At 45.4% G+C, this 26,167-nt stretch overlaps 1 protein-coding gene across 2 annotated transcripts in view; it reads right to left on the reverse strand.

The window, feature by feature from the left end:
- Window positions 1-26,167, reverse strand: part of LOC119970052 (coiled-coil domain-containing protein 171-like) — a 282,328-nt gene that overhangs the window by 36,909 nt on the left and 219,252 nt on the right. For both annotated transcript variants that reach the window (XM_038804011.1, XM_038804010.1), the window contains exon 24: window positions 12,974-13,126. In XM_038804011.1, the coding sequence (XP_038659939.1) occupies window positions 12,974-13,126 (153 nt within the window). The remainder of the gene's footprint in view (window positions 1-12,973; window positions 13,127-26,167) is intronic.

A 26,167-nucleotide genomic window follows, 5' to 3' on the forward strand; every position in this document is an offset into this window, starting at 1 on the left:
ACTCCTGGCCACCCGAACCCCCAAGTACCTGAAGCTCCTCTCCGCCCTTTTCAGTGGGAGCCTCCCAATCCCCCCCTCCTGGTCCCCCGGGTGTACCACAAACAGCTCGCTTTTCCCAAAGTTAAGCTTATACCCTGAGAAATCCCCAAATTCCCGGAGAATCCCCATCACCACCGGCATTCCCCCCACCGGGTCCGCCACATACAACAATAGGTCATCCGCATAGAGCGACACTCGGTGCTCCTCCCCACCCCGGACCAGCCCCCTCCAATCCCCCGACTCCCTCAACGCCATAGCCAGGGGTTCAATTGCCAGCGCAAAAAGTAGGGGGGACAGAGGACACCCCTGCCTCGTCCCTCGGTATAGTCGAAAATACTCCGACTTCCTCTTATTCGTGGCCACACTCGCCATCGGGGTCTCATACAACAGCCTCACCCAACTGACAAACCCCTCCACAAACCCGAACCTTTCCAGCACCTCCCACAAGTACCCCCACTCGACCCTATCAAAGGCCTTCTCCGCATCTAGCACCACCACTATCTCTGCCTCGCTTTCTACCGCCGGCATCATAATAACATTCAAGAGCCTCCGTATGTTACTGTTCAGCTGCCTCCCCTTCACAAACTCCGTTTGATCCTTGTAGATAACCTGCGGCACACAATCCTCTATCCTCGTGGCTAAGATCTTTGCCAACAACTTGGCGTCCACATTCAGGAGTGAGATCGGCCTGTATGACCCACACTGCAGGGGATCCTTGTCTCGCTTAAGAATCAAGGAAATCAGCGCCCGAGACATCGTCAGGGGCAAAGCCCCCCCCCCCGCTCCCTCGCCTCATTGAAGGTCCTAACCAACAGGGGACCCAGCAGGTCTGCATACGCCTTGTAAAATTCAACCGGGAACCCATCCGGCCCCGGCGCCTTCCCCGACTGCATGTTCCCTATCCCTTTAACCAGCTCCTCAAGCTCAACTGGCGCCCCCAGACCCTCCACCCGTCCCTCCTCCACCCTCGGGAATCTCAGCCGGTCCAAAAAGCGCCCCATCCCCCCCTCCTCCACCGGGGGTTCGGACCGATATAGTCTCTCATAAAAGTCCCTGAAGACCCCATTAATGTCTACCCCCCTCCGCACCACATTTCCTCCCCGATCCTTAACTCCACCAATCTCCCTAGCCGCATCCCGCTTACGGAGCTGGTGTGCCAGCATCCTACTCGCCTTCTCCCCATACTCGTACACCGCACCCTGAGCCTTTCTCCATTGAGCCTCCGCCTTTCTGGTGGTCAACAAGTCGAACTCAGCCCGAAGGCTGCGCCGCTCCCTCAGCAATCCCTCCTCCGGGGCCTCCGCGTACCTCCTGCCCACCCTCACCATCTCCCCCATTCTCTCTGCTCCCCTCTCTCCCTGTGGGCCCGAATGGAGATCAACTCCCCCCGAACCACCGCCTTCAGTGCCTCCCAGACCGTCCCCACTCGGACCTCCCCATTATCATTGGCCTCCAGGTACCTCTCGATGCATCCTCGAACCCGCCCCCTCACATCCTCATCCGCCAGCAGCCCCACCTCCAAGCGCCACAATGGGCGCTTTTCCCTCTCCTCCCCGAGCTCGAGGTCCACCCAATGCGGGTCATGGTCAGAAATGGCTATCGCCGAGTACTCAGTGTCTACTACCCCCGCAATCAGCGCCCTACTCAAAACAAAGAAGTCGATCCGGGAGTAAGCCTTATGCACATGGGAGAAGTATGAAAATTCCCTGGCCCTCGGCCTCACAAAACTCCAAGGATCCACCCCTCCCATCTGGTCCATAAACCCCCTCTGCAGGCCTCCTACCCGTCCTGGAACTGGATCGATCCAGTGGCGGATCCAGCACCGTGTTGAAATCCCCCCCCCATTATCAGGCCCCCCACCTCCATATCTGGAATCCGGCCCAACATGCGCCGCATGAAACCCGCATCATCCCAATTCGGGGCATATACATTGACCAGCACCACCCGCTCCCCTTGCAGCTTGCCGCTCACCATCACGTACCTCCTGCCGCTGTCTGCCACCACACTCGACGCCTCAAACGATACCCTCTTCCCCACCTGGATTGCCACCACCTGGTTTTTTGCATCCAGCCCCGAATGAAACACTTGGCCCACCCACCCCTTCCTCAGCCTAACCTGATCCGCCACCTTCAGGTGCGTCTCCTGAAGCATAGCCACGTCCGCCTTCAGCCCCCTCAGGTGCGCGAACACGCGGGACCGTTTAACCGGCCCATTCAGTCCCCTCACATTCCAGGTGATCAGCTGGATCGGAGGGCCACCTGCCCCCCTCCCCTGTCAACTAGCCATCACCCTTCCGTAATCCGCCACGTGCCTGTGCCCCCCCGCTCCCCACAGCGACAGACCCCCATCCCAACCCCCTCTGCACGCTCCAGCTCCTTCTTGGCCATTCCAGCAGCAACCCGGTAGCCCCCCGCTCTTTCTCCCCCCCCACCCCCCCCAAAGCTAGGGCCCCCCTAGCTGCGTAATCCGGTCATTGTACTTCCGTAAGTCAGCCGACTCCTGCTGACCCCGGCTACTCCCGCCACCCCAATTACCCTCCTCGGTGTCACAGAACCACTCCCCTAATGCCGACCCCGGCCCCTGCTTCTCCAGCGCGGGAGAAGCCCGCGCCCCCATCCCAACCCAAAACGCGGGAAGACAGGCACATGACCCAACAGGGCCGCGAACCCCACGCAAACCCGCAACCAGTGAAATAATAAATATCCCAACATGATATGATAAAACACCCAAGTAAACAGAAAACAGTCCCGAAAAGCAGAAAAGAAAAGGCAAGACAGCAAAAAAAAAAAACATCGTCCAATAGAACCAAAAAGAGCGAAAGGATATCAAGGAGGACAAAGCCTCCGGGCTGCGTACAACGTTCCCCAGCCCCCTGTCCTCATTTCAAGTCCAGCTTCTCTGCCTGGACAAAAGTCCAGGCCTCCACTGGGGAGTCAAAATAAAGTTGGCGGTCTTTATAAGTGACCCACAGGCGTGCCGGCTGTAACAGGCCAAACTTGACCCCCTTCTTGTGGAGCACTACCTTCGCCCGGTTAAACCCAGCCCTTCTCTTCACCACCTCCGCACTCCAGTCCTGGTAGATCCTGATCTCCGTTTTCTCCCACTTACTACTCCTCTCCCTCTTCGCCCAACGAAGCACACACTCACGGTCGACCAAGCGTTGAAAGCGGACCAGCACCGCCCTGGGCGGCTCGTTCGGCCCGGGCTTCCGCAGCAGTACCCGATGGGCAGTCTCCAGCTCCAGGGGTGCCCGGAACGACCCCGCGCCCATCAGTGAGTTCAGCATCAGGACCACGTAGGCCCCCAAATCCGAACTTCCAGCCCCTCCGGGAGGCCCAAAATCCGCAGATTCTTCCAGCGGGAGCGGTTTTCCATCTCCTCCATCCTTGCCAACCATTTCTTGTGAAGCGCCTCGTGCGACTCCACCTTCACCGCCAGGCCGAGGAGTTCGTCCTCGTTCTCCGAAGCCTTCTGCTAAAACTCCCTAATCTCCGCAGCCTGAGCCGTCTGAGTCGCCCCGAGCCTGTCCAGTGATGCCCTCAATGGCTCCAGGATCTCAGCTTTTAGTTCCTGGAAGGAGCGCAGCAGCAGCTCCTGCTGCTCCCTCGCCCACTGCTACCACGCTGCCGGTTCCCCGCCCGCCGCCATCTTGTCCTTTTTGCCTCACACCTTCTTCTGCTGCAAAGTTGATTTTCTTGTCGCTCCACTTCTAGTCCAGCCCATCCACCGGCCGCCAAGCACAGAGGCTGCGTTCCCACCCGGGGAAAAATCAAATCAGCGCCGTTGCGGGCCCTTAAAAGAGCCCTTGGTGAGATCTTTTCACAGTTGTTCCCTCTGCTGCTAGAATTCAGCTTTCATAAAGGCCCTCAGGTCAGCTTGAGGCCTTTAAGCTCGCCCTTCCCCCACCTGCATGCTGGCAGAGGCTTTTGTCTCTGCTGTAGCTCCAGCCAAATGTTTCACTGTTTCTGCGGGTCTGGTAACCAAGAAACATACCATTCCTAGGGGAAAGTACTCCTCCAACATTCACCTATGCTTTTTCATCAAAATTCCACCCCATATTGCTTAAAAAAGAGCTCTTTTCTGTAACCTTGGGCAGGAGCTGCCTTTTGTGTGACCACTTACTCCATGGTGCACACCGGAAGTCCAGGCAATGTGCCTTAATGACTATTGCATGATCGATGTATTGAATCATAATGAAGCGCTTTGAGAGGTTGGTCATGAGACATATCAACTCCATACTCTCAGAACGTCTAGACCCACTACAATTCACATACCGTTGCAACCGGTCCACAGCAGACGACATCTCTCTGGCCTGACACTCATCCCTGGAGCATCTCGACAACAAGGACTCCTATGTCAGACTCCTATTCATTGACTACAGCTCTACCTTCAACACCATAATCCCAGCCAAGCTCATATCCAAGTCCAAAACCTAGCTTTGGGCCCTCCCTCTGCAACTGGATCCTCGACTTCCTGACCCATAGACTGCAATCAGTAAGAATAAACAACAACACCTCCTCTACGATAGTCTTCAATACCGGGGCCCTGCAAGGCTTTGTACTTAGCCCCCTACTATACTCCTTATACCACATGACTGTGTGTTAAAATCCAGCTCCAATTCCATCTACAAGTTTACTGATGACACGACCGTAATGGGTTGGATTTCAAACAACGACGAATCAGAATATAGGAGGGAGATAGAGAACCTTGTGGAGTGGTTTAATGAGAACAACCTCAACACCAGCAAAACTTAAAGAGCTGGTCATTGACTTCAGGAAGCAAAGTATCGTACACAGGCCTGTCTGCATCAATGGTTTCACGGTCTGCGGTGCGAGTCTGCCATGTCGCACGGGACAGGCAGCCGCCGTGCGCATGCGCAGACTCCCGACCGGAAGTGCAGCGCCCCGTACCCAGAGCTGCGAGGAGCACTCCGGGGCCCTGCAAGTAGGAGAATCACTCTGGACTTTCTTAAGGGAAGCCCAGTGAAAGGCCGGTGTTTTGACGCTGGCGCGGGGACAGAGCCCCATTACTGGGAATCCCGCCCATGAGTTTTCTTTCCTTATCTGAGAAATGTAAAATGGATATGGCACAATGTTGTCCAAGGTCGTGGGCAGCATGGGAGCACAGTGGGTAGCACTGTTGCTTCACAGCTCCAGGGTCCCAGGTCCGATTCCCGCCTTGGGTCACTGTGCGGAGTCTGCACGTTCTCCCCGTGTCTGCGTGGGTTTCCTCCGGGTGCTCCGGTTCCCTCCCACAAGTCCCGAAAGACGTGTTGCTAGGTGAATTGGATATTCTGAATTCTCCCTCTGTGTACCCAAACAGGCGCCGGAATGTGACGACTAGGCGCTTTTCACAGTAACTTAATTGCAGTGTTAATGTAAGCCTACTTGTGACAATGATAAAGATTATTGTTATAATTATAAAGGTACTGGCCCATAGTAAACTACCATACAAAATGGTATACTCCTGAGGCTCATCAACAATGCTTCCAGAATTAATCATGCCAATCTCAAAATGTGCTTCAGTCAAAAGAAATCTCACCACAAATGGAAGCCGATCCAGATTTGAATTTTTTTCCAGTTTAAGATTGTCATTTGAGGAGCATTATTTATAGGATGTGAGAGAAGGGGGTCATAGAGTTCTGACTAGAAATATGCAAAAAAAAGATCAAATGCTCCTTGTGACAACCCCTGCTAATATAGTGATCTTGTCAAGGTACACAGAGGATATTAAAGGAAGAATTTGCATATCCTCAAAGTTATAAATGGCATTTTTGCTACAAGTAACCATGTTGTAATCACGTCACCACAGATGAGGAAGGTTACTTGTCCATCTATGTTCATTTATCCACAAGATCTTAAAGCTCCAATATTTACTGATTGCAAGGTTTGTACCTGTACAGATTGACTTGAGAATTTCCATCGCTGTTTTCAAATCTCTTCTCGGCCTCGCTTCTCAAATCACCCCTTGCCTCGAATGCCCGAGATGTGTTCCTCCAGTTCTGAGCTCTTGCACACCACAATCCCATTTGTTCCAGCATTGGCAGCCATGTTTTCAGCTGTCTGGACCTACCTCACCTCTTTACCTTCTTTAGGACGCTCCATAAACGTACCCAGTATTGTATTATATGGCTTGGTGCCAAACCTTGTTTGACAATGCTTCTGAGAAGCACCTTGGTTCGTTTTACTACATTGAAGGTGCGATGTAAGTAAACATTTTAACTGCAGTACTAAACATCTGCAAAAATCAGTTCCTAAAAGATAGAAATCTACCGTCTGTATTTATCACTCTGGGAACTTCCTGATTCCAACGCTAAATTTGTTTTTTTAGTAGTTTAAACTTCTGTCGTTTTGTAATATTTTCCCCTTTCTTTGATCAAGATCATAAAATGGAATAAATTTGCAAAGGCCTATAGCTACAAACAGAAAGCTACTATGAAGCACACAGCACAGCTTATTTGAAAGTGTTGGATACGAACAGCATGCTTAAAATTAATTTTCACGCCATAAAATATTTATTGTTTGCAGACTAATAGTATGAAATAGAATTCTCAAAATACGAAAACGTTGCACTGAAGTTTCCTCACAAGGCACAATTTTTGCAAACATTCCTAATTCCCATTCCAATTCTAATAGCTGTTTTCCTTTTATCTGTATACCTCCTTAAAGTATACACCAAGGAATTGTTTTAGCAACCGTACTGAAGACCTAAACTAACCAATTAAATGGTCCTGTTTTTGCAACCAGGATGATCAAATCAGCGATTTCCTTCAATAAAAATGCGATTTTATCAATCAATTCAGGCTTCACACCTTAATTTTAATCGAATTAATATTTAATTAGCAACAAATCAACCTCATTTTTATTTTGGACTAATTTTAGGATCTAAAATGTATACCTTATACTTACTTCGGGGGTTTAATGTGGAAAACTGCTCAGATATGTCCTGTCCACAAAAAGCAGGATAATCCAAACCAGCAAATTATCGCCCCATCATTCTACTCTTTATCATCAACAAAGTGATGGGAAGGGGTCATCAACGGTGCTACCAAGTGGCACCTAATCACAAGAATAGGAGTGGGCCACCAGGTCCTTCAAGCGTGCCCCGCCATTCAATACGACCATAGCTGATCTATTCCAGCCTCGCCTCCTCTTCTGTGTCATTTCCCCCATATCCCTCTATTCCTCGATCTATCAAATATTTATCCACCTCCAGTTTAAATACTTCCAATGATCCGGCCTCCATCTCCCGCCGGGGCAGAGAAGTCCAGAGATTCCCCACCCTCTGCGAGGAGAAATTTCTACGCACCTCAGTTTTAAATGACCGCCCCTTTATCTTGTGCCTGTGTTCTCTTGTTCGAGACTCTCCCACTGGTGAAAACATCTCACCATCTACCCTGCCAACCCCCCCTCAGGATCTTCTATGTTTTAATAAGGTCACCCCTCACTCCTCTAAACTCCAAGGAATACAGACCAAGACTATTTAATCTCTCTTGATGGGACAACTCTTTCATCCCAGGAATTAGACTGGCGAATCTCCTTTGGATGCCTCCAGTGTTACTGTGTCCTTTTTTAGGGGACCCAAACTGCATGCAGGAATCCAGGTGAGGCCTCACCAACACCCTGCAAAATTGCAACAAAACTTCCAATTTCTAAACTCCAACCCCTTTGCAATAAAGGCCAAAATGCCGTTTGCTCTCTTAACTACTTGTTGGACCTGCCTTCTAGCTTTTTTGATTCATGCACTGGAACACCTAGGCCCCTCTGTATCTCATTCACCTGCAGTCTTTTGATTCCTCCTGCCGAAGTGCATGACCTCACACTTCCCCACATTAAACTCCATTTGCCAGGTTTCCCCAGTCACCCAATCTATCAAAATCACCAATCTGCACACTGTTGCTGAGTATGGGCTCAGGACGCTCAGTTCATGACCTCATTACAGCCATGGTTTAAACATGGACAAAAGGACTGAACTCAAGAGGTGAGGTGAGAGTGACTGCCTTTGACATTAAGGCAGCATTTGACCGAGTGAGGAGCCCTAGCAAAACAGGGAAAAGTCTCCTCTGGTTGAGAGGAGACTCCTCTTGGCCAGCAGAAAGGAAAATGGTTTTGCTTGTTGGAGGACAATCATCTCAGCCCCAGGATATCATTGCAGGAGTTCATCAGCGTAGTATCTTAGGACATGGTTTTGCCACCTCATGGGTTTGCCCAATGCTGATCTCGTGTGCATTGTGGAAGGCCCAAATCGGGTTTTGTGCCGGATGCAAAACCGTGCGCGAGTGACCCAACCTGTGGAGCCCGCCGTGGTCTAGATAATCATATTTAAATGATAAATTAGGATCATTTAAATATGCACGGCCTATCGGAGGCCACATTCTCCTCGTGCCCGGGAGCCACACTGGCTAGTCATAGATCATAGAATCTACAGTGCAGGAGGGCATTCAGCCCATCGGGTCTGCAATGGCCCTTGGAAAGAGCACCCTACCCAAGCCCACACATTCACCCTATCCCCGTAACCCAGTAACCCCATCTAACCTTTTTGGACACTAAGGGCAATTTATCATGGCCAATCCACCTAACCTGCACATCTTTGGACTGTGGGAGGAAACCGGAGCACCCGGAGGAAACCCACGCACACACGGGGAGAACATGCAGACTCCACACAGACAGTGACCCAAGCTGGCACCCTGGAGCTTTGAAGCAACAGCGCTAACTACTGTGCTACCTTGCTGGACACCGATTACTACTGGTCTCCACAAGCGTAGACCAGGCGTGATGGCCACCCTGGGGTCTCAGAGGCACTTGAAGCCTCACAATGGTGGACAGGACAGGGCAGCACCCTGGCACTCCTTGGTACCCAGGCAATGCCAACCTGGCACTGGCAGTCAGGATAGCACTTCCAGGTTGCCAGGGGTACTGCCCAAGTGCCAGACTGGTAGTGCCAGGGTCAGGTTAGCACTACCAAGGGTTGGGCCTGAGGGGACATCATGCCCATAAAAGGGAAAGTGAAGGAGATTATGAAGGGTGGGGGAAGAGTGAAGCTGGGGTATGAAGGGGCTTCATAAAGGTTGGGGGGTGGGGGAAAAGTGTGGCCTAAAAGGGCTCTCAGCAATCTCACAGTGGGTGAGGAACCTTCACCTGGAGGAGGGGGGAAACACCCTTTCAAAATGATGCACCGACCTCTGAGGAGCCAGACTCGCTGCTGAGTTCAGCTCCACATTGCTGAAAAGATTTCTAAGTGTGGGCTAGACTGGGGAGGAACTCCCCAAGTGCCCCCCCCCCAACCAAAAAATGACAAAGTGCGGTTGAATCCAGATCTGGATCTCACCGAAAAAGTCGGCAGAAACACCCCTCCAAAGCCGTGCCCCTGGACTCAAACCTCAGCGTCTTCATCAGAGGTCAGAAGTGGAGATATTTGCTGATGATTGAACACCATTCTTGACTCCTCAGATACTGAAGTAGTCATTGTCCACATGACGCAAGGCCTGGACAACATTCAAGTTGGGGCGGGGGGGGGGAGAGATGGTAAGTAAAATTTGTGTCAAATGCCAGGGATTGATCATCTCCAACAAAACAGAGTCTAACCATCTCCCCTTAACATTCAGTGACATTACCATTGGCGTTGGCCCAGGTTTTGCAGTGGTAATGATGGTGAAGCATAAGAACATAAGAACTAGGAGCAGGAGTAGGCCATTGGCCCCTCGAGCCTGCTCCGCCATTCAATGAGATCATGGCTGATCTTTTGTGGACTCAGCTCCACTTTCCGGCCCGAAAACCATAACCCTTAATCCCTTTATTCTTCAAAAAACTATCTATCTTTACCTTAAAAACATTTAATGAAGGAGCCTCAACTGCTTCACTGGGCAAGGAATTCCATAGATTCACAACCCTTTGGGTGAAGAAGTTCCTCCTAAACTCAGTCCTAAATCTACTTCCCCTTATTTTGAGGCTATGTCCTGTAGTTCTGCTTTCACTCGCCAGTGGAAACAACCTGCCCGCATCTATCCTATCTATTCCCTTCATAATTTTAAATGTTTCTATAAGATCCCCTCATCCTTCTAAATTCCAACGAGTACAGTCCCAGTCTACTCAACCTCTCCTCATAATCCAACCCCTTCAGCTCTGGGATTAACCTAGTGAATCTCCTCTGCACATCCTTCAGTGCCAGTATGTCCTTTCTCAAGTAAGGAGACCAAAACTGAACACAATACTCCAGGTGTGGCCTCACTAACACCTTATACAATTGCAACATAACCTCCCTAGTCTTAAACTCCATCCCTCTAGCAATGAAGGACAAAATTCCATTTGCCTTCTTTATCACCTGTTGCACCTGTAAACCAACTTTCTGTGACTCATGAACTAGCACACCCAGGTCTCTGCACAGCAGCATGCATTAATATTTTATCGTTTGAATAATAATCCCGTTTGCTGTTATTCCTACCAAAATGGATAACCTCACATTTGTCAACATTGTATTCCATCTGCCAGACCCTAGCCCATTCACTTAACCTATCCAAATCCCTCTGCAGACTTCCAGTATCCTCTGCACTTTTCGCTTTACCACTCATCTTAGTGTCATCTGCAAACTTGGACACATTGCCCTTGGTCCCCAACTCCAAATCATCTATGTAAATTGTGAAAAATTGTTGGCCCAACACGGATCCCTGAGGGACACCACTAGCTACTGATTGCCAACCAGAGAAACACCCATTAATCCCCACTCTTTGCTTTCTATTAATTAACCAATCCTCTATCGATGCTACTACTTTACCCTTAATGCCATGTATCTTTATCTTATGCAGCAACCTTTTGTGTGGGACCTTGTCAAAGGCTTTCTGGAAATCCAGATATACCACATCCATTGGCTCCCCGTTATCTACTATCAGTGTTTGCTCTCATTTCCCAAAGGAACGGTCAGTAATTTCTAGAGTTCACACATGCGCAGAATAAGGTGGAAATCTAGATATTGCTGCCAATGGTTTTACACTTCTCCAGAAGATGAGCAATGAGCCACCCCAAATGGATATCAATTGATTGGATGAGAACTTCCACTTCATCTGTCAGTTCCACTCGAAAAACTCTTTAAAAGGTTACCCCTTATTGCCTGAGATGTAATGGGTTTTTACTGTCATACTAACTTCATATTCACCTCACTGGCCCTGAAAGATTGGTACTGCATTTGTGAAATGTTATATTTCCTCATAACAATCAAATATTCCACAATTGTTAAAAAAATTAACCTTTTCTTAATCTCCAAAAGATTATTTGTCTGTATTTTGGCTTCTACAATGCTAACCCAATCATAATCATTTAATTTACATTTGCAGATAACAAATTAAAAAGGGAAGGATATAAATTTCCTGGTTTGCGGTCTGTGAACCCTGGCTGGCTGCTTACCCTGCCCGGTGCCATCACACCTTCTGCACACCTGGAGATCTCTCTGTCCTGGCGGAGATTCAAACTGTTGTTCAGAAAAGTCAAATCCACATTGCAGAGATTGCTGGGCCTCAGCCGGCAGCTTTCTTTGAGGTCAGTGGTGAGCATTGTTGCTTTGTCATGGCCTGTGAAAAACTGGGCCAATGTTCATCCATCAGGTGCAAATTGCCATGGTTTGTCCTGGGCACTAAGTTGGCACTAACAATCACCTTTAGACTCTTACTTCAGGCCGGGACCAGAATCAGAATCCTCACTTTAGTGAGGTGTGCTCGAAATATCACCTTCAACTGAATGAGGCTCAGTCTTGTGCAAGACGATGTCGCATTCACCCTCCTCAGCATCTCACTCCACACCTCTTCCTGCAATAACTCCTCCACCCACTTTGCCTTCACCCACTCCAACGAACGTAACACCTCCTCTGTTATTCACTGGTACATGTCAGGTGCAGAAATTTAAAAGTTCCAATTATATTATCCTTAAAGTGGAAGGCCATCTTAACAGCAGACCAATATATTTTTCCGCTATCAGTATAAAACAAAGGCCAGCAGCAGGTCAATTGTGAGCCGTCACGCCAGATCTACTAATATGGTGTCTTGACTTTTCACTTTTAACTGAGATGCACAATAAAAATTTTGCAACTGCAAAGATTTTTGTAGCATTTTACATATAGGCCCAATGCATGACGGCCCGATTACAAACAGGTCCACAAATAAAGAAACAATATGCCTGGTAATGGCAGACGGTAGATAGTTGTCAAGCTTTCGGTTTGATCTGCAGACTACAGCCTAGAAATTTAGTTGTGCCATTTCCCAGCACACAGGATGGGGGTGGAATGTTGAGACCCGGGTTCCAACCCCGCAATATTGGGCCTTGGGCCTTAATTCCATTGAACCCACAAATTTTGGAAATTGGCAGGTACTTGGTCTATTCGTGATCGAGCAGCTGAGGGCAACCCAATTCCGCAGTGGATTCCTCAGACGAATGTTGGGTCATTCATTTGCATGTGCAAAAAAGTTTAGGCAGGCACTACATGCCTTACTTTTTGCGTCTTTTACTAATACGATGGTCGCCCCACTTCCGGCTGGTAATAAGCACGTGTTTCCTGTCTGCTGTGTTGAAAGATTAGAAGGCCGTTTGGAATCCAGGAAACAGTAGCTGCTTGGCCGAGTTTCATGTTGGTATATTAACACACTAACAGGAGATTTAATTTTCTACAGACCATTTTTTAACAAGCAGATACACTGCAATGGAAAATGACCACTCAACTGTTTACAATTTTGGAACATACATGATGTACAGAAATTAATATTTTTGTTTGCTAACTTTTCATTGCAGATGTATTAGTGACAAGCCAAAATATATTTTCTTGAAGGCCGAGTGTCAGCTATGAATACAAATATTTGCTTAGATTATAGTGAGCACTAGGCATCGTACAGCTGCTGCTGACAATTTAGGGGTGACCTACCTGTAAAGCATTATGTGTGAAAACAGACACTTACTGGAACGAAGCCATTATTTTCACGCAGGCACGCAGTCTGAAGTTCGGATTTGAGAGCTGCAATGTGTTTTTGATGTGAAGTGATTTCTGTTTCCAGAGCAGTAACCCTGGAGCTAGCCAGCTGGTAAATGTCCATGAAAGTCTGGGTTAAATTCTAGCAAAACAGAACAAAAAAAAAGACAAAGGTAATTATCAACAGTGACTAAGCCTATACAGAAATATTTCGCAACACATTTAATGCAGCACATCTTTCCTTTTTCATTGAAATGACAGGTTTGGTAAAACAATTTTATTGCCAGTCGCAAGTCTTAAACAACACTTCTTCACTAATACCCTTCATATTGATTATATCACAGTTCTTATAAGCAAAGCATTCTGTTTATTGAGGTGTGTGCTTACAGTGTTCAACACATAATGTAGCAGAGAGTGTAGAAATGTCAAGAGTCAAGATCCTGTAACCTTTTGACACAGCAACTCTTCTAACCGACAACCTTATAATGATGCTAAAGTGCATAGTCTATTCAAACATTTTAATATCGTGCCTTATCCTGTCTGTGAATCACATAAAAACAATTTTTCCCAACATCACTTATGAAGCTTGGTAAATTATTAGTTTTAAAGTGGCGTTCAGCTCTCAGAGAATAGTCTGACCGTACCATATCAGAAAAACAGGAAATAAAATTCTGTTTATGTGTATTATGGAGAAATGCTGTCCCAACTGTATACTATTGATCAGGCAAGATAATAAAGTTAACTGCAGAAGCGAGTCGAAATGGTACTGTAGTGCTGGTAACTTTATATCCACTCATTACTATAATACAGTTGGGATTAATGGAGTTCTTCATAACAGGTAAACTATATTTCGCTCTTCTAAGAATTGTTTTCCCTTTGGAACTTATCTACTTCCCAAAGTCTAACAGCAAAAATTATTTTCCAAAGCTTGCTAAGTACAGAAGAGATTTTAACATACCCCCCGACTGTGCTAATTAGAGGTTGCTCCATCTTTGGTGCTTCTACAATTGAAATCATGTACTATTACCCGAGGTTAAATTAATCCAGATAGTAAGTGTATGCTGAAGAGCCACACAATCGACATACTTTTGGTTTGTACAGCTAGGGTCATTAAAAGAGAGAATGTTTATACAACTTTAAGCTGGGAACACAAGCTGATATAATGATTACACCAGGGAACAGAATTTCTCACAAGTGTGAAATGCTACTTTGTCCAGTATTAGTACAATATTTGCACAACATTAGACCATGAATGATGAAAATTGAAGCACTGCATTCAATCACAGAAAGGCAACCTTTACAACATTTGGTTGAAAGTCAAAATGTATGAAGAAATTACCAAATAGCTCATGTCTAAGAATAAATTGTTTAACAGAGTAATAATTGTAAACAATTTTGCATTCAATTATAAAGTATATTATAAATGCATGCAATAGAAGGTAATGTTGTCCAAATGCAGATCTCATTGAATAAACTAGGCATCGAGAATCTTCCCTAGCTGTCCCCCCATATCACCTACATATTCCATAGCTACCCACCCATAACTACCTGTAGTAGCTGCTTGAATGGTAACCATGACCTTCCATGACTTGCATCTTACACAAGTCCAACATGAGCATTCTGTCTGTGACCATACTACACAATATACCATCATAAACTGAGACTTTCTCTGGAGCAAGTTGCAAAGCATCTTTGAGGGTCAAGAACCAAAAGTCACTGCCATAAGCACCTCGACAAAAGAAATTATGGAATGATGAAGCTCAGAAGACCGCTTGACCCACTGTGCCTGTGCTAGCTCTTTGGTAAAACTATCTACATAGTCCCTCACCCCTGACTTTTTGCCAGAACCCTGTAATTTATTTTCCCTTTCAAATTCTCTTCTGAATGTGACTGTGGAATCTGCAGCCACCACACTTTGAGGCAGTGCATTCCAGATCAAAACAACTCATTATGTAAAAACGTTCTCCTCATGTAACCCTCATTTCTTTTGTCAATCACCTTACTTCTGCATCTTCTGGTTACCAACCCTCCTGCCACAGGAAACACTGACTCCTTACCTACCCCGAGCTATCAAAATGTTTGATGATTTTGAACACCTCTATAAAATATCTCCTTAATCAGCATCCTACATCAGCATGCACCTCTTCTACTAAAACTCTTTTGCACCCTCTCCAAGGTCTTGGCATCTTTTCTAAAGAGTGGTGCCCAGATAATACTCCAACTGAGGCCCAAGTAAAATTTAGTAACATAACCTTATTGCTGTTGTACTCTGTTCCTCTATTAATAAAGCCCAACATTCCAACATATTTAATGACCAGGTGAGAAGGGGTAAACTGGCTCCCCCCCCCATTCAACCTCCTTGGTTGGTCGCAACAAAGGTTTAAGGTTTTTTCACAAGTTATGCCTTTTCCAAATCCAAATATATTGAACTATGTTATGCAGTGAGTGATAAGAGCCAATCAAACAAAATGTTCTTGGTTAAGACAGAGCAAATTTATCAATTATGAAACCTGAGAAATAAAATAAGAAAAACATGATGTCACATACACACATGTTAAAAATAAAGGAAGTTAGAGTCCAATAAAAAAGTTAAAATATACAGTTAAGCGCCTTTTGATTTTTCTTCAGGTGTAGATTTTAAAGATTTTGGCCAATTTGGCTTTTTCATGGATCTGGTCAGTTGTAGATGTGGCAATTATTACAAGATCTTGGCTCGCAGAGAGAGATAGAGATTGAGCAAGAGAGAGTGAGAGGGAACACTGATCCTGCTCTTTTGCTGAAGTCTTTCCAGCTATCTCCTACAGTGACTGCAGACTGGCCTGTTATGCTGCACCCATTGTGAATTCCCAGGAGGTTTTGGGGTAGTCATTGTTTCAATATCCAGCACTTTGCATTTTAATGTCTCCTTCTTAGACATTGAAGAATTGCCATGGGTCTCCAAGTTGTAGAAAATGTCCTTCTCTCCACTCTTCTCTGATGGGATGTGGGCTTTCTGGCCAGGCCATCTATCATTGCCCATTCCCAATTGCCCTTCAGAAGGTGGTGGTGAGTTGTCTACATAGTCCCTCACCCCTGACTTTTTGCCAGAACCCTGTAATTTATTTTCCCTTTCAAATTCTCTTCTGAATGTGACTGTGGAATCTGCAGCCACCACACTTTGAACCGTTACAATTCGTGCTGTCAGGGAGGATTCCAGGATGATATATTTCCAAAGCAGGATGGTGAGTGGCTTGGAGGGGAGCTTCTAGGTGGTGTTCTCATGTGTCTGCTGCCCTTGTCCTTCTAGATGGTAGTGGTCGTGGGTTTGGAAGGTGCTGCCTAAGGAGCTTTGGCGAGTTCCTGCAGTGCATCTTGTAGATGGCACACGGCTATTACTGTGGTGATGGAGGGAGTGAATGTTTGTGGAAGGGGTGTCGATCAAAGGAGCTGCTTTATCCTGGATGGTGTCGAGTTTTTCGATTATTGTTGGAGCTGCACTCACCCAGCCAAGGGGAGGATATTCCAACACACCACTAACTTGTCCTTGTAGACTGTGGTCAGGCTTTGGGAAATTACTCGCCACAGGATTCCTAGCCTCTAACCTGCTCTTGTAGCCACAGTATTTGTGCGGCTGGTCCAGTTCATTTTCTGATCAATGGTAACCCTCAGGATGTTGCAAGTAAGGGTTTCAGCAATGAGAATGCCGTCGAATATCAAGGGGTGATGGTTCGATTCTCTCTTCTTGGAGATTGTCATTGCTTGGCACTTAAATGGCGTGAATGTCATTTGCTAGTCTCGTTTGCTTTTCACCTTAACCTTGGGAGATGGCCTTGCATTATTAAGTTGGTTGTTCAGTCTCAGTTCAAATTGCAAAATTTCCAGTCAATTGAAAGTTGAAAACTCATATCTTCAAAAGTAAAGGGGTGTGGCCTCTTGACAGATCTGTCTTCTCAAATTGTTCTGCCACATATAAAGATTTCTGTAGATATACTCCCAGGTCTCTCTGTTTTTACATCCTTTTTAACACGAGACCATTTTGTTTATATTGTCACTCCCTGCTCTTCCTATCAAAAATATATCACTTTACACTTTCCTGCATTGAATTCTATCTGTCTTGACTTCGCCCATATCCCCAGCCTGTTTATGTCTCAAAGTCTGATAGTATGTTCCTACTTATTGACTGTTTTGGGTCATCTTGAACTTAAAATTATGCCCTGTATATCCATTCAGTCCAGGTCATGAATACTAAAAAAAGCAATGGTTCTAGTACTGACCCCTGAGAAACACCACTATATACTTCCATCTAGGCTGAAAATATAACCATTCACTGTCAGTCTTTGCTTTTTGTCCAGTAACCAATTTTGTATCCATGTTACTACTGTCCTTTTTTAATATGTGTGCATAGAAGCTCTAGCTTGCCTGTGTGTCCACAGTATCAGTTCACTGCTGGAGTACGGAGGTTTTGTGCAATTGTACGACAGCATTGTTTGGACACCATAGCTCAGAGGGTCAGTCATCAATCCCTCACTCTCAAGCAGTGGTGTCATGTTTGATTGCTTCATAATGAAAGCATAATTCACACTCCCCCACCATGCCAAGAGCCTTACACAGAAAAGCATGATTTACATATGCAAGGGTGGGCTCCTGTTTGTATATTCACAGAGTAATTGACCTTCCTGTTAAGGTTTGCCAAAGTCTGATGTTGATAGGCACACAGACTGTTTATTCCTTTTTAAAAAAAAAAATTTAGAGTATCCAATTCAATTTTTCCAATTAAGGGGCAATTTAGCCTGGCCAATCCACCTAGCCTGCACATCTTTGGGTTGTGGGGGCGAAACCCACGCAAACACAGGGAGAATGTGCAAACGGACAGTGACCCAGAGCCGGGATCGAACCTGGGACCTCGGCGCCGCGAGGCAACACGGCTAACTCACTGCGCCACCGTGCTGCCCTAGACTGCTCATTCCTGCTGATGCCCTGTACAGTGTCTCACAGAAAACAGCAATGTGGACCTGTCACTGCACAGCTAACTATTGTTGCTGGTTGCTGCTGCAACGCCGCCTAAACAGAGGTGGGTCGTGACATAGGATTTCATTTACTTCTTGCCCAAAGATGTGCAGGTTAGGTGGATTGGCCATGCTAAATTGTTTTTGTGTCTAAAAATTTTAAGTGGGGTACTGGTTACGGGGGATAGGGTGGAAATGTGGGATTGGGTGGGGTGCTCTTTCCAAGGGCTGGTGCAGACTCGATGGGCCGAATGGCCTCCTTCTGCACTGTAAATTCTATGATTCTTAGTAAAGTTCCACAGTAAAGTAAATGGCTCCCGCAGATGATTTGAGATTTATGTGGTCTAAGGTTTGAGCGCGACAGACATTCAATGTCTCTGGTAGCAGAATTCTGACGGTTATCTACTCCTGCAGCCCCCTTTAGGCCACACTGCACACCTCAATCACAGCGATTTTACCACACTGGCTACGTAATGATAACGACAAATTGAACTATGTCTAGTTTATTACCCACTGCTTTCATGCCCCTTTGAACACTCAGCCTGCATTCTGCTCAAGGGTTTAAATGAGGCTATATGCCCACATATCACACTTCAGGCTGGCAAGCACATGTTTATTTTCTGGCTGCATAAATGACAGAGAAGCTAGAGAGCTAGCAACAGTGTCAGATCAACAAATACTGGTACCAGGTGACATGCACAAGGCTTGTACTGTCGAACTTGGAAGTGCAATGGAAGTCACACAAATGATTGCTGGATGGCATCTGGTGGGTGATAGCGGTGGTGATCTGGGTGTGAAAAACGATTGGCTGGCTGATTTCTGTTCCCCCATTGCTAGCTAGTTAGCTTGATTAAGCTACTCAACTGGATAAAGCCAATGATGCAGCAACGAGTGTGCGCTTTGTATGTTTCAATTTCACGGTGTGTTTTTGCACATTATAGAGCAGTGATTACTTCAGAAAATATTTCTGTAAATATAAACAATGAAATCGAAAATGCAATTTGGCATTAATAATCAACCTTTTGCAGATGCTCTCACATCTGTTGAAAATAAATTTGTGTGATGCACAGTTTACCACCTTCTAAAAAGTGGTCCATTACTGGCACTCCACTTGTCAATGGCCATTGCGTCCTTTTTGGGCGAAAAAACTCTGCACAGTATTTATCTTGTTCAAGGTTGTAATAATACTTCGAAATCATTCCCTTTGTGATCAAAAACACTAGTTCTCACCTCGAGTAAAATATACTCACTTTTTGATTGTCACTCCCAGATGAATAATTTTGCATGGGTTTTTTTATGATTGACCTTTAACAAGAATTTGACAAGATAAATTGGCCTTTTGACTTGTGCTGTTTAATTCATTTTTGGAGAGGAGGTGCATCGGAGTAGAGATGACCATGAAAATCAGTGTTTCCCATTGACATTTCACCACCTTGCACTGCTTTCTGCTTTGCTGAAATTACTGATGGCAGCACTTTCGGTCCAATAGCTGTAAAAATGTCATTTACTTCAAAATTATTTCGTTCAAATCCACCATAATTGCATGGGTTACAAATAAATTAACCAATTTTATAAACTTTCACTTGGAGGTTCATTTTTTGTAACAAAATAGAGGGTGTTTCATAATTATAACCAAATTAAAAACAACCTGTTGAAAGGGCGTGGATGGGACCGGAGGGGGGTTGAGTGGGGGGGGGACGACACATGAGTCTTCTTAGAACATAGAACATAGAACAGTACAGCACAGAACAGGCCCTTCGGCCCTCGATGTTGTGCCGAGCCATGATCACCCTACTCAAACCCACGTATCCACCCTATACCCGTAACCCAACAACCCCCTCCCTTAACCTTACCTTTTTAGGACACTACGGGCAATTTAGCATAGCCAATCCACCTAACCCGCACATCTTTGGACTGTGGGAGGAAACCAGAGCACCCGGAGGAAACCCACGCACACAGGGGGAGGACGTGCAGACTCCGCACAGACAGTGACCCAGCCGGGAATCGAACCTGGGACCCTGGAGCTGTGAAGCATTTATGCTAACCACCATGCTACCGTGTTGCCCTAAATTAGATTTATTTATATTTGTTACAATGGTTTGCTCAAGGGTCAACACATTCATGATGTTACCTCCAGGCTCCAGAGGGATGTTTTGAACCAAGAGGGAGCTATTCTTGCCAGCAAGGATACCGTCCTTTGAAGCATTTCTAATTATTTCACAATTCAGAGCAATAGATTTCTATTTTAATTGCTATTCAATGCCACTTACCCAGTGGAGGTGAGTAGGCATTTTTATTTGCTAGTAATACTGTTTGACACAACCACAAACTCTGTAACGAGGGGACAAGGACTGCAGAAGAAAGGTGAACGAGGCTACATTCAGCACAGGTGGTGGTGAATACATGGATGTAACTCTGTAGAGTGCAACATGACATTCAAGAGCAAGCAGGAGAGTTTCTTTTAGTTGAAGGAATATCTAAGTCAAAAAGCATTCATGGAGGTAACAATTAGGGAATGTGTGGGTAATGATTAGGTTTGTGTGGGTAATGATTAGGGTTTGTGTGGGTAATGATTCTGGTTTGTGTGGGTAATGATTCTGGTTTGTGTGGGTAATGATTAGGGTTTGTGTGGGTAATGATTAGGGTTTGTATGGGTAATGACTCCGGTTTGTGTGGGAAATGATTAGGGTTTGTGTGGGTAATGATTAGGGTTTGTGTGGGTAATGATTAGGGTTTGTATGGGTAATGACTCCGGTTTGTGTGGGAAATGATTAGGGTTCGTGTGGGTAATGATTAGGGTTTGTGTGGGTAATGACTCCGGTTTGTGTGGGTAATGATTCTGGTTTGTGTGGGTAATGATTCCGGTTTGTGTGGGTAATAATTAGGGTTTGTGTGGGTAATGACTCCGGTTTGTGTGGGTAATGATTAGGGTTTGTGTGGGTAATGATTAGGGTTTGTGGGGTAATAATTAGGGTTTGTATGGGTAATGATTAGGGTTTGTGGGGGTAATAATTAGGGTTTGTATGGGTAATGACTCCGGTTTGTGTGGGTAATGATTAGGGTTTGTGTGGGTAATGATTCCGGTTTGTGTGGATAATGATTAGGGTTTGTGTGGATAATGATTCTGGTTTGTGCGGGTAATGATTAGGGTTTGTGTGGGTAATGACTCCGGTTTGTGTGGGTAATGATTAGGGTTTGTGTGGGTAATAATTAGGGTTTGTGTGGGTAATGACTCCGGTTTGTGTGGGTAATGATTAGGGTACGTGGGGGTAATGATTAGGGTTTGTGTGGGTAATGATTAGTGTTTATGTGGGTAATGATCAGGGTTTGTGTGGGTAATGATTCCGGTTTGTGTGGGTAATGACTCCGGTTTGTGTGGATAATGATTAGGGTTTGTGTGGGTAATGATTAGGGTTTGTGTGGGTAATGATTAGGGTTTGTGTGGGTAATGATTAGGGTTTGTGTGGGTAATGATTAGGGTTTGTGTGGGTAATGATTAGGGTTTGTGTGGGTAATGATTAGGGTTTGTGTGGGTAATGATTAGGGTTTGTGTGGGTAATGATTAGGGTTTGTGTGGGTAATGATTAGGGTTTGTGTGGGTAATGATTAGGGTTTGTGTGGGTAATGATTAGGGTTTGTGTGGGTAATGACTCCGGTTTGTGTGGGAAATGATTAGGGTTCGTGTGGGTAATGATTAGGGTTTATATGGGTAATGACTCCGGTTTGTGTGGGAAATGATTAGGGTTCGTGTGGGTAATGATTAGGGTTTATATGGGTAATGACTCCGGTTTGTGTGGGAAATGATTAGGGTTCGTGTGGGTAATGATTAGGGTTTGTGTGGGTAATGACTCCGGTTTGTGTGGGTAATGATTCTGGTTTGTGTGGGTAATGATTCCGGTTTGTGTGGGTAATGACACCGGTTTATGTGGGTAATAATTAGGGTTTGTGTGGGTAATGACTCCGGTTTGTGTGGGTAATGATTAGGGTTTGTGTGGGTAATGATTAGGGTTTGTGGGGGTAATAATTAGGGTTTGTATGGGTAATGACTCCGGTTTGTGTGGGTAATGATTAGGGTTTGTGTGGGTAATGATTAGGGTTTGTGTGGGTAATGATTCCGGTTTGTGTGGATAATGATTAGGGTTTGTGTGGGTAATGATTAGGGTTTGTGTGGGTAATGATTCCGGTTTGTGTGGGTAATGATTAGGGTTTGTGTGGGTAATGATTAGGGTTTGTGTGGGTAATGATTCTGGTTTGTGCGGGTAATAACTGGGGTTTGTGTGGGTAATGACTCTGGTTTGTGTGGGTAATGATTAGGGTACGTGGGGGTAATGATTAGGGTTTGTGTGGGTAATGATTAGTGTTTATGTGGGTAATGATTAGGGTTTGTGTGGGTAATGATTCCGGTTTGTGTGGGTAATGACTCCGGTTTGTGTGGATAATGATTAGGGTTCGTGTGGGTAATGATTAGGGTTTGTGTGGGTAATGATTAGGGTTTGTGTGGGTTATTACTCCGGTTTGTGTGGGTAATGATTAGGGTTTGTGGGGGTAATGATTCCGGTTGGTGTGGGAAATGATTAGGGTTTGTGTGGGTATTGATTAGGGTTTGTGTGGGTAATGATTAGGGTTTGTGTGGGTAATGATTCCGGTTTGTGTGGGTAATGATTAGGGTTTGGTGTGGGTAATGACTCCGGTTTATGTGGGTAATGATTAGGGTTTGTGTGGGTAATTACTCCGGTTTGTGTGGGTAATGATTAGGGTTTGTGTGGGTATTGATTAGGGTTTGTGTGGGTAATGATTCCGGTTTGTGTAGGTAATGACTCCGGTTTGTGTGGGTAATGATTAGGGTTTGTGTGGGTAATGATTAGGGTTTGTGTGGGTAATGATTCTGGTTTGTGTAGGTAATGACTCCGGTTTGTGTGGGTAATGATTAGGGTTTGTGTGGGTAATGATTCCGGTTTGTGTGGATAATGATTAGGGTTTGTGTGGGTAATGATTAGGGTTTGTGTGGGTAATGATTAGGGTTTGTGTGGGTAATGATTCCGGTTTGTGTGGGTAATGATTAGGGTTTGTGTGGGTAATGATTAGGGTTTGTATGGGTAATGATTCCGGTTTGTGTGGGAAATGATTCCGGTTTGTGTGGTTAATGATTAGGGTTTGTGTGGGTAATGATTAGGGTTTTGTGGGTAATGATTAGGGTTTGTGTGGGTAATTACTCCGGTTTGTGTGGGTAATGATTAGGGTTTGTGGGGGTAATGATCCCGGTTGGTGTGGGAAATGATTAGGGTTTGTGTGGGTAATGATTAGGGTTTGTGTGGGTAATGATTCCGGTTTGTGTGGGTAATGACTCCGGTTTGTGTGGGTAATGATTAGGGTTTGTGTGGGTATTGATTAGGGTTTGTGTGGGTAATGATTCCGGATTGTGTAGGTAATGACTCCGGTTTGTGTGGGTAATGATTAGGGTTTGTGTGGGTAATGATTAGGGTTTGTGTGGGTAATGATTAGGGTTTGTGTGGGTAATGATTCCGGTTTGTGTGGATAATGATTAGGGTTTGTGTGGGTAATGATTAGGGTTTGTGTGGGTAATGATTCCGGTTTGTGTGGGAAATGATTAGGGTTTGTGTGGGCAATGATTCCGGTTTGTGTGGGTAAAGATTAGGGTTTGTGTGGGTATTGATTAGGATTTGTGTGGGTAATGATTCCGGTTTGTGTGGGTAATGACTCCGGTTTGTGTGGGTAATGATTAGGGTTTGTGTGGGTAATGATTCCGGTTTGTGTGGGTAATGATTAGGGTTTGTGTGGGTAATGATTCTGGTTTGTGTAGGTAATGACTCCGGTTTGTGTGGGTAATGATTAGGGTTTGTGTGGGTAATGATTCCGGTTTGTGTGGAAAATGGTTAGGGTTTGTGTGGGTAATGATTCCGGTTTTTTGTAGGTAATGACTCCGGTTTGTGTGGGTAATGATTAGGGTTTGTGTGGGTAATGATTAGGGTTTGTGTGGGTAATGATTCCGGTTTGTGTGGGTAATGATTCCGGTTTGTGTGGGTAATGATTAGGGTTTGTGTGGGTAATGATTAGGGTTTGTGTGGGTAATGATTAGGGTTTGTGTGGGTAATGATTAGGGTTTGTGTGGGTAATGATTCCGGTTTGTGTGGGAAATGATTCCGGTTTGTGTGGTTAATGATTAGGGTTTGTGTGGGTAATGATTAGGGTTTGTGTGGGTAATGATTAGGGTTTGTGTGGGCAATGATTCCGGTTTGTGTGGGTAATGATTAGGGTTTGTGTGGGTAATGATTCCGGTTTGTGTGGATAATGATTAGGGTTTGTGTGGATAATGATTAGGGTTTGTGTGGATAATGATTCTGGTTTGTGTGGGTAATGATTAGGGTTTGTGTGGGTAATGATTCCGGTTTGTGTGGGTAATGACTCCGGTTTGTGTGGGTAATGATTAGGGTTTGTGTGGGTATTGATTAGGGTTTGTGTGGGTAATGATTCCGGATTGTGTAGGTAATGACTCCGGTTTGTGTGGGTAATGATTAGGGTTTGTGTGGGTAATGATTAGGGTTTGTGTGGGTAATGATTAGGGTTTGTGTGGATAATGATTAGGGTTTGTGTGGGTAATGATTAGGGTTTGTGTGGGTAATGATTAGGGTTTGTGTGGGTAATGACTCCGGTTTGTGTGGGTAATGATTCTGGTTTGTGTGGGTAATGATTCCGGTTTGTGTGGGTAATGACACCGGTTTGTGTGGGTAATAATTAGGGTTTGTGTGGGTAATGACTCCGGTTTGTGTGGGTAATGATTAGGGTTTGTGTGGGTAATGATTAGGGTTTGTGGGGGTAATAATTAGGGTTTGTATGGGTAATGACTCCGGTTTGTGTGGGTAATGATTAGGGTTTGTGTGGGTAATGATTAGGGTTTGTGTGGGTAATGATTCCGGTTTGTGTGGATAATGATTAGGGTTTGTGTGGGTAATGATTAGGGTTTGTGTGGGTAATGATTCCGGTTTGTGTGGGTAATGATTAGGGTTTGTGTGGGTAATGATTAGGGTTTGTGTGGGTAATGATTCTGGTTTGTGCGGGTAATAACTGGGGTTTGTGTGGGTAATGACTCTGGTTTGTGTGGGTAATGATTAGGGTACGTGGGGGTAATGATTAGGGTTTGTGTGGGTAATGATTAGTGTTTATGTGGGTAATGATTAGGGTTTGTGTGGGTAATGATTCCGGTTTGTGTGGGTAATGACTCCGGTTTGTGTGGATAATGATTAGGGTTCGTGTGGGTAATGATTAGGGTTTGTGTGGGTAATGATTAGGGTTTGTGTGGGTTATTACTCCGGTTTGTGTGGGTAATGATTAGGGTTTGTGGGGGTAATGATTCCGGTTGGTGTGGGAAATGATTAGGGTTTGTGTGGGTATTGATTAGGGTTTGTGTGAGTAATGATTAGGGTTTGTGTGGGTAATGATTCCGGTTTGTGTGGGTAATGATTAGGGTTTGGTGTGGGTAATGACTCCGGTTTATGTGGGTAATGATTAGGGTTTGTGTGGGTAATTACTCCGGTTTGTGTGGGTAATGATTAGGGTTTGTGTGGGTATTGATTAGGGTTTGTGTGGGTAATGATTCCGGTTTGTGTAGGTAATGACTCCGGTTTGTGTGGGTAATGATTAGGGTTTGTGTGGGTAATGATTAGGGTTTGTGTGGGTAATGATTCTGGTTTGTGTAGGTAATGACTCCGGTTTGTGTGGGTAATGATTAGGGTTTGTGTGGGTAATGATTCCGGTTTGTGTGGATAATGATTAGGGTTTGTGTGGGTAATGATTAGGGTTTGTGTGGGTAATGATTAGGGTTTGTGTGGGTAATGATTCCGGTTTGTGTGAGTAATGATTAGGGTTTGTGTGGGTAATGATTAGGGTTTGTATGGGTAATGATTCCGGTTTGTGTGGGAAATGATTCCGGTTTGTGTGGTTAATGATTAGGGTTTGTGTGGGTAATGATTAGGGTTTTGTGGGTAATGATTAGGGTTTGTGTGGGTAATTACTCCGGTTTGTGTGGGTAATGATTAGGGTTTGTGGGGGTAATGATCCCGGTTGGTGTGGGAAATGATTAGGGTTTGTGTGGGTAATGATTAGGGTTTGTGTGGGTAATGATTCCGGTTTGTGTGGGTAATGACTCCGGTTTGTGTGGGTAATGATTAGGGTTTGTGTGG

This window comes from Scyliorhinus canicula, chromosome 8 (genome assembly GCF_902713615.1).
Source record: "Scyliorhinus canicula chromosome 8, sScyCan1.1, whole genome shotgun sequence".
Taxonomy (NCBI): Eukaryota; Metazoa; Chordata; class Chondrichthyes; order Carcharhiniformes; family Scyliorhinidae; genus Scyliorhinus; species Scyliorhinus canicula.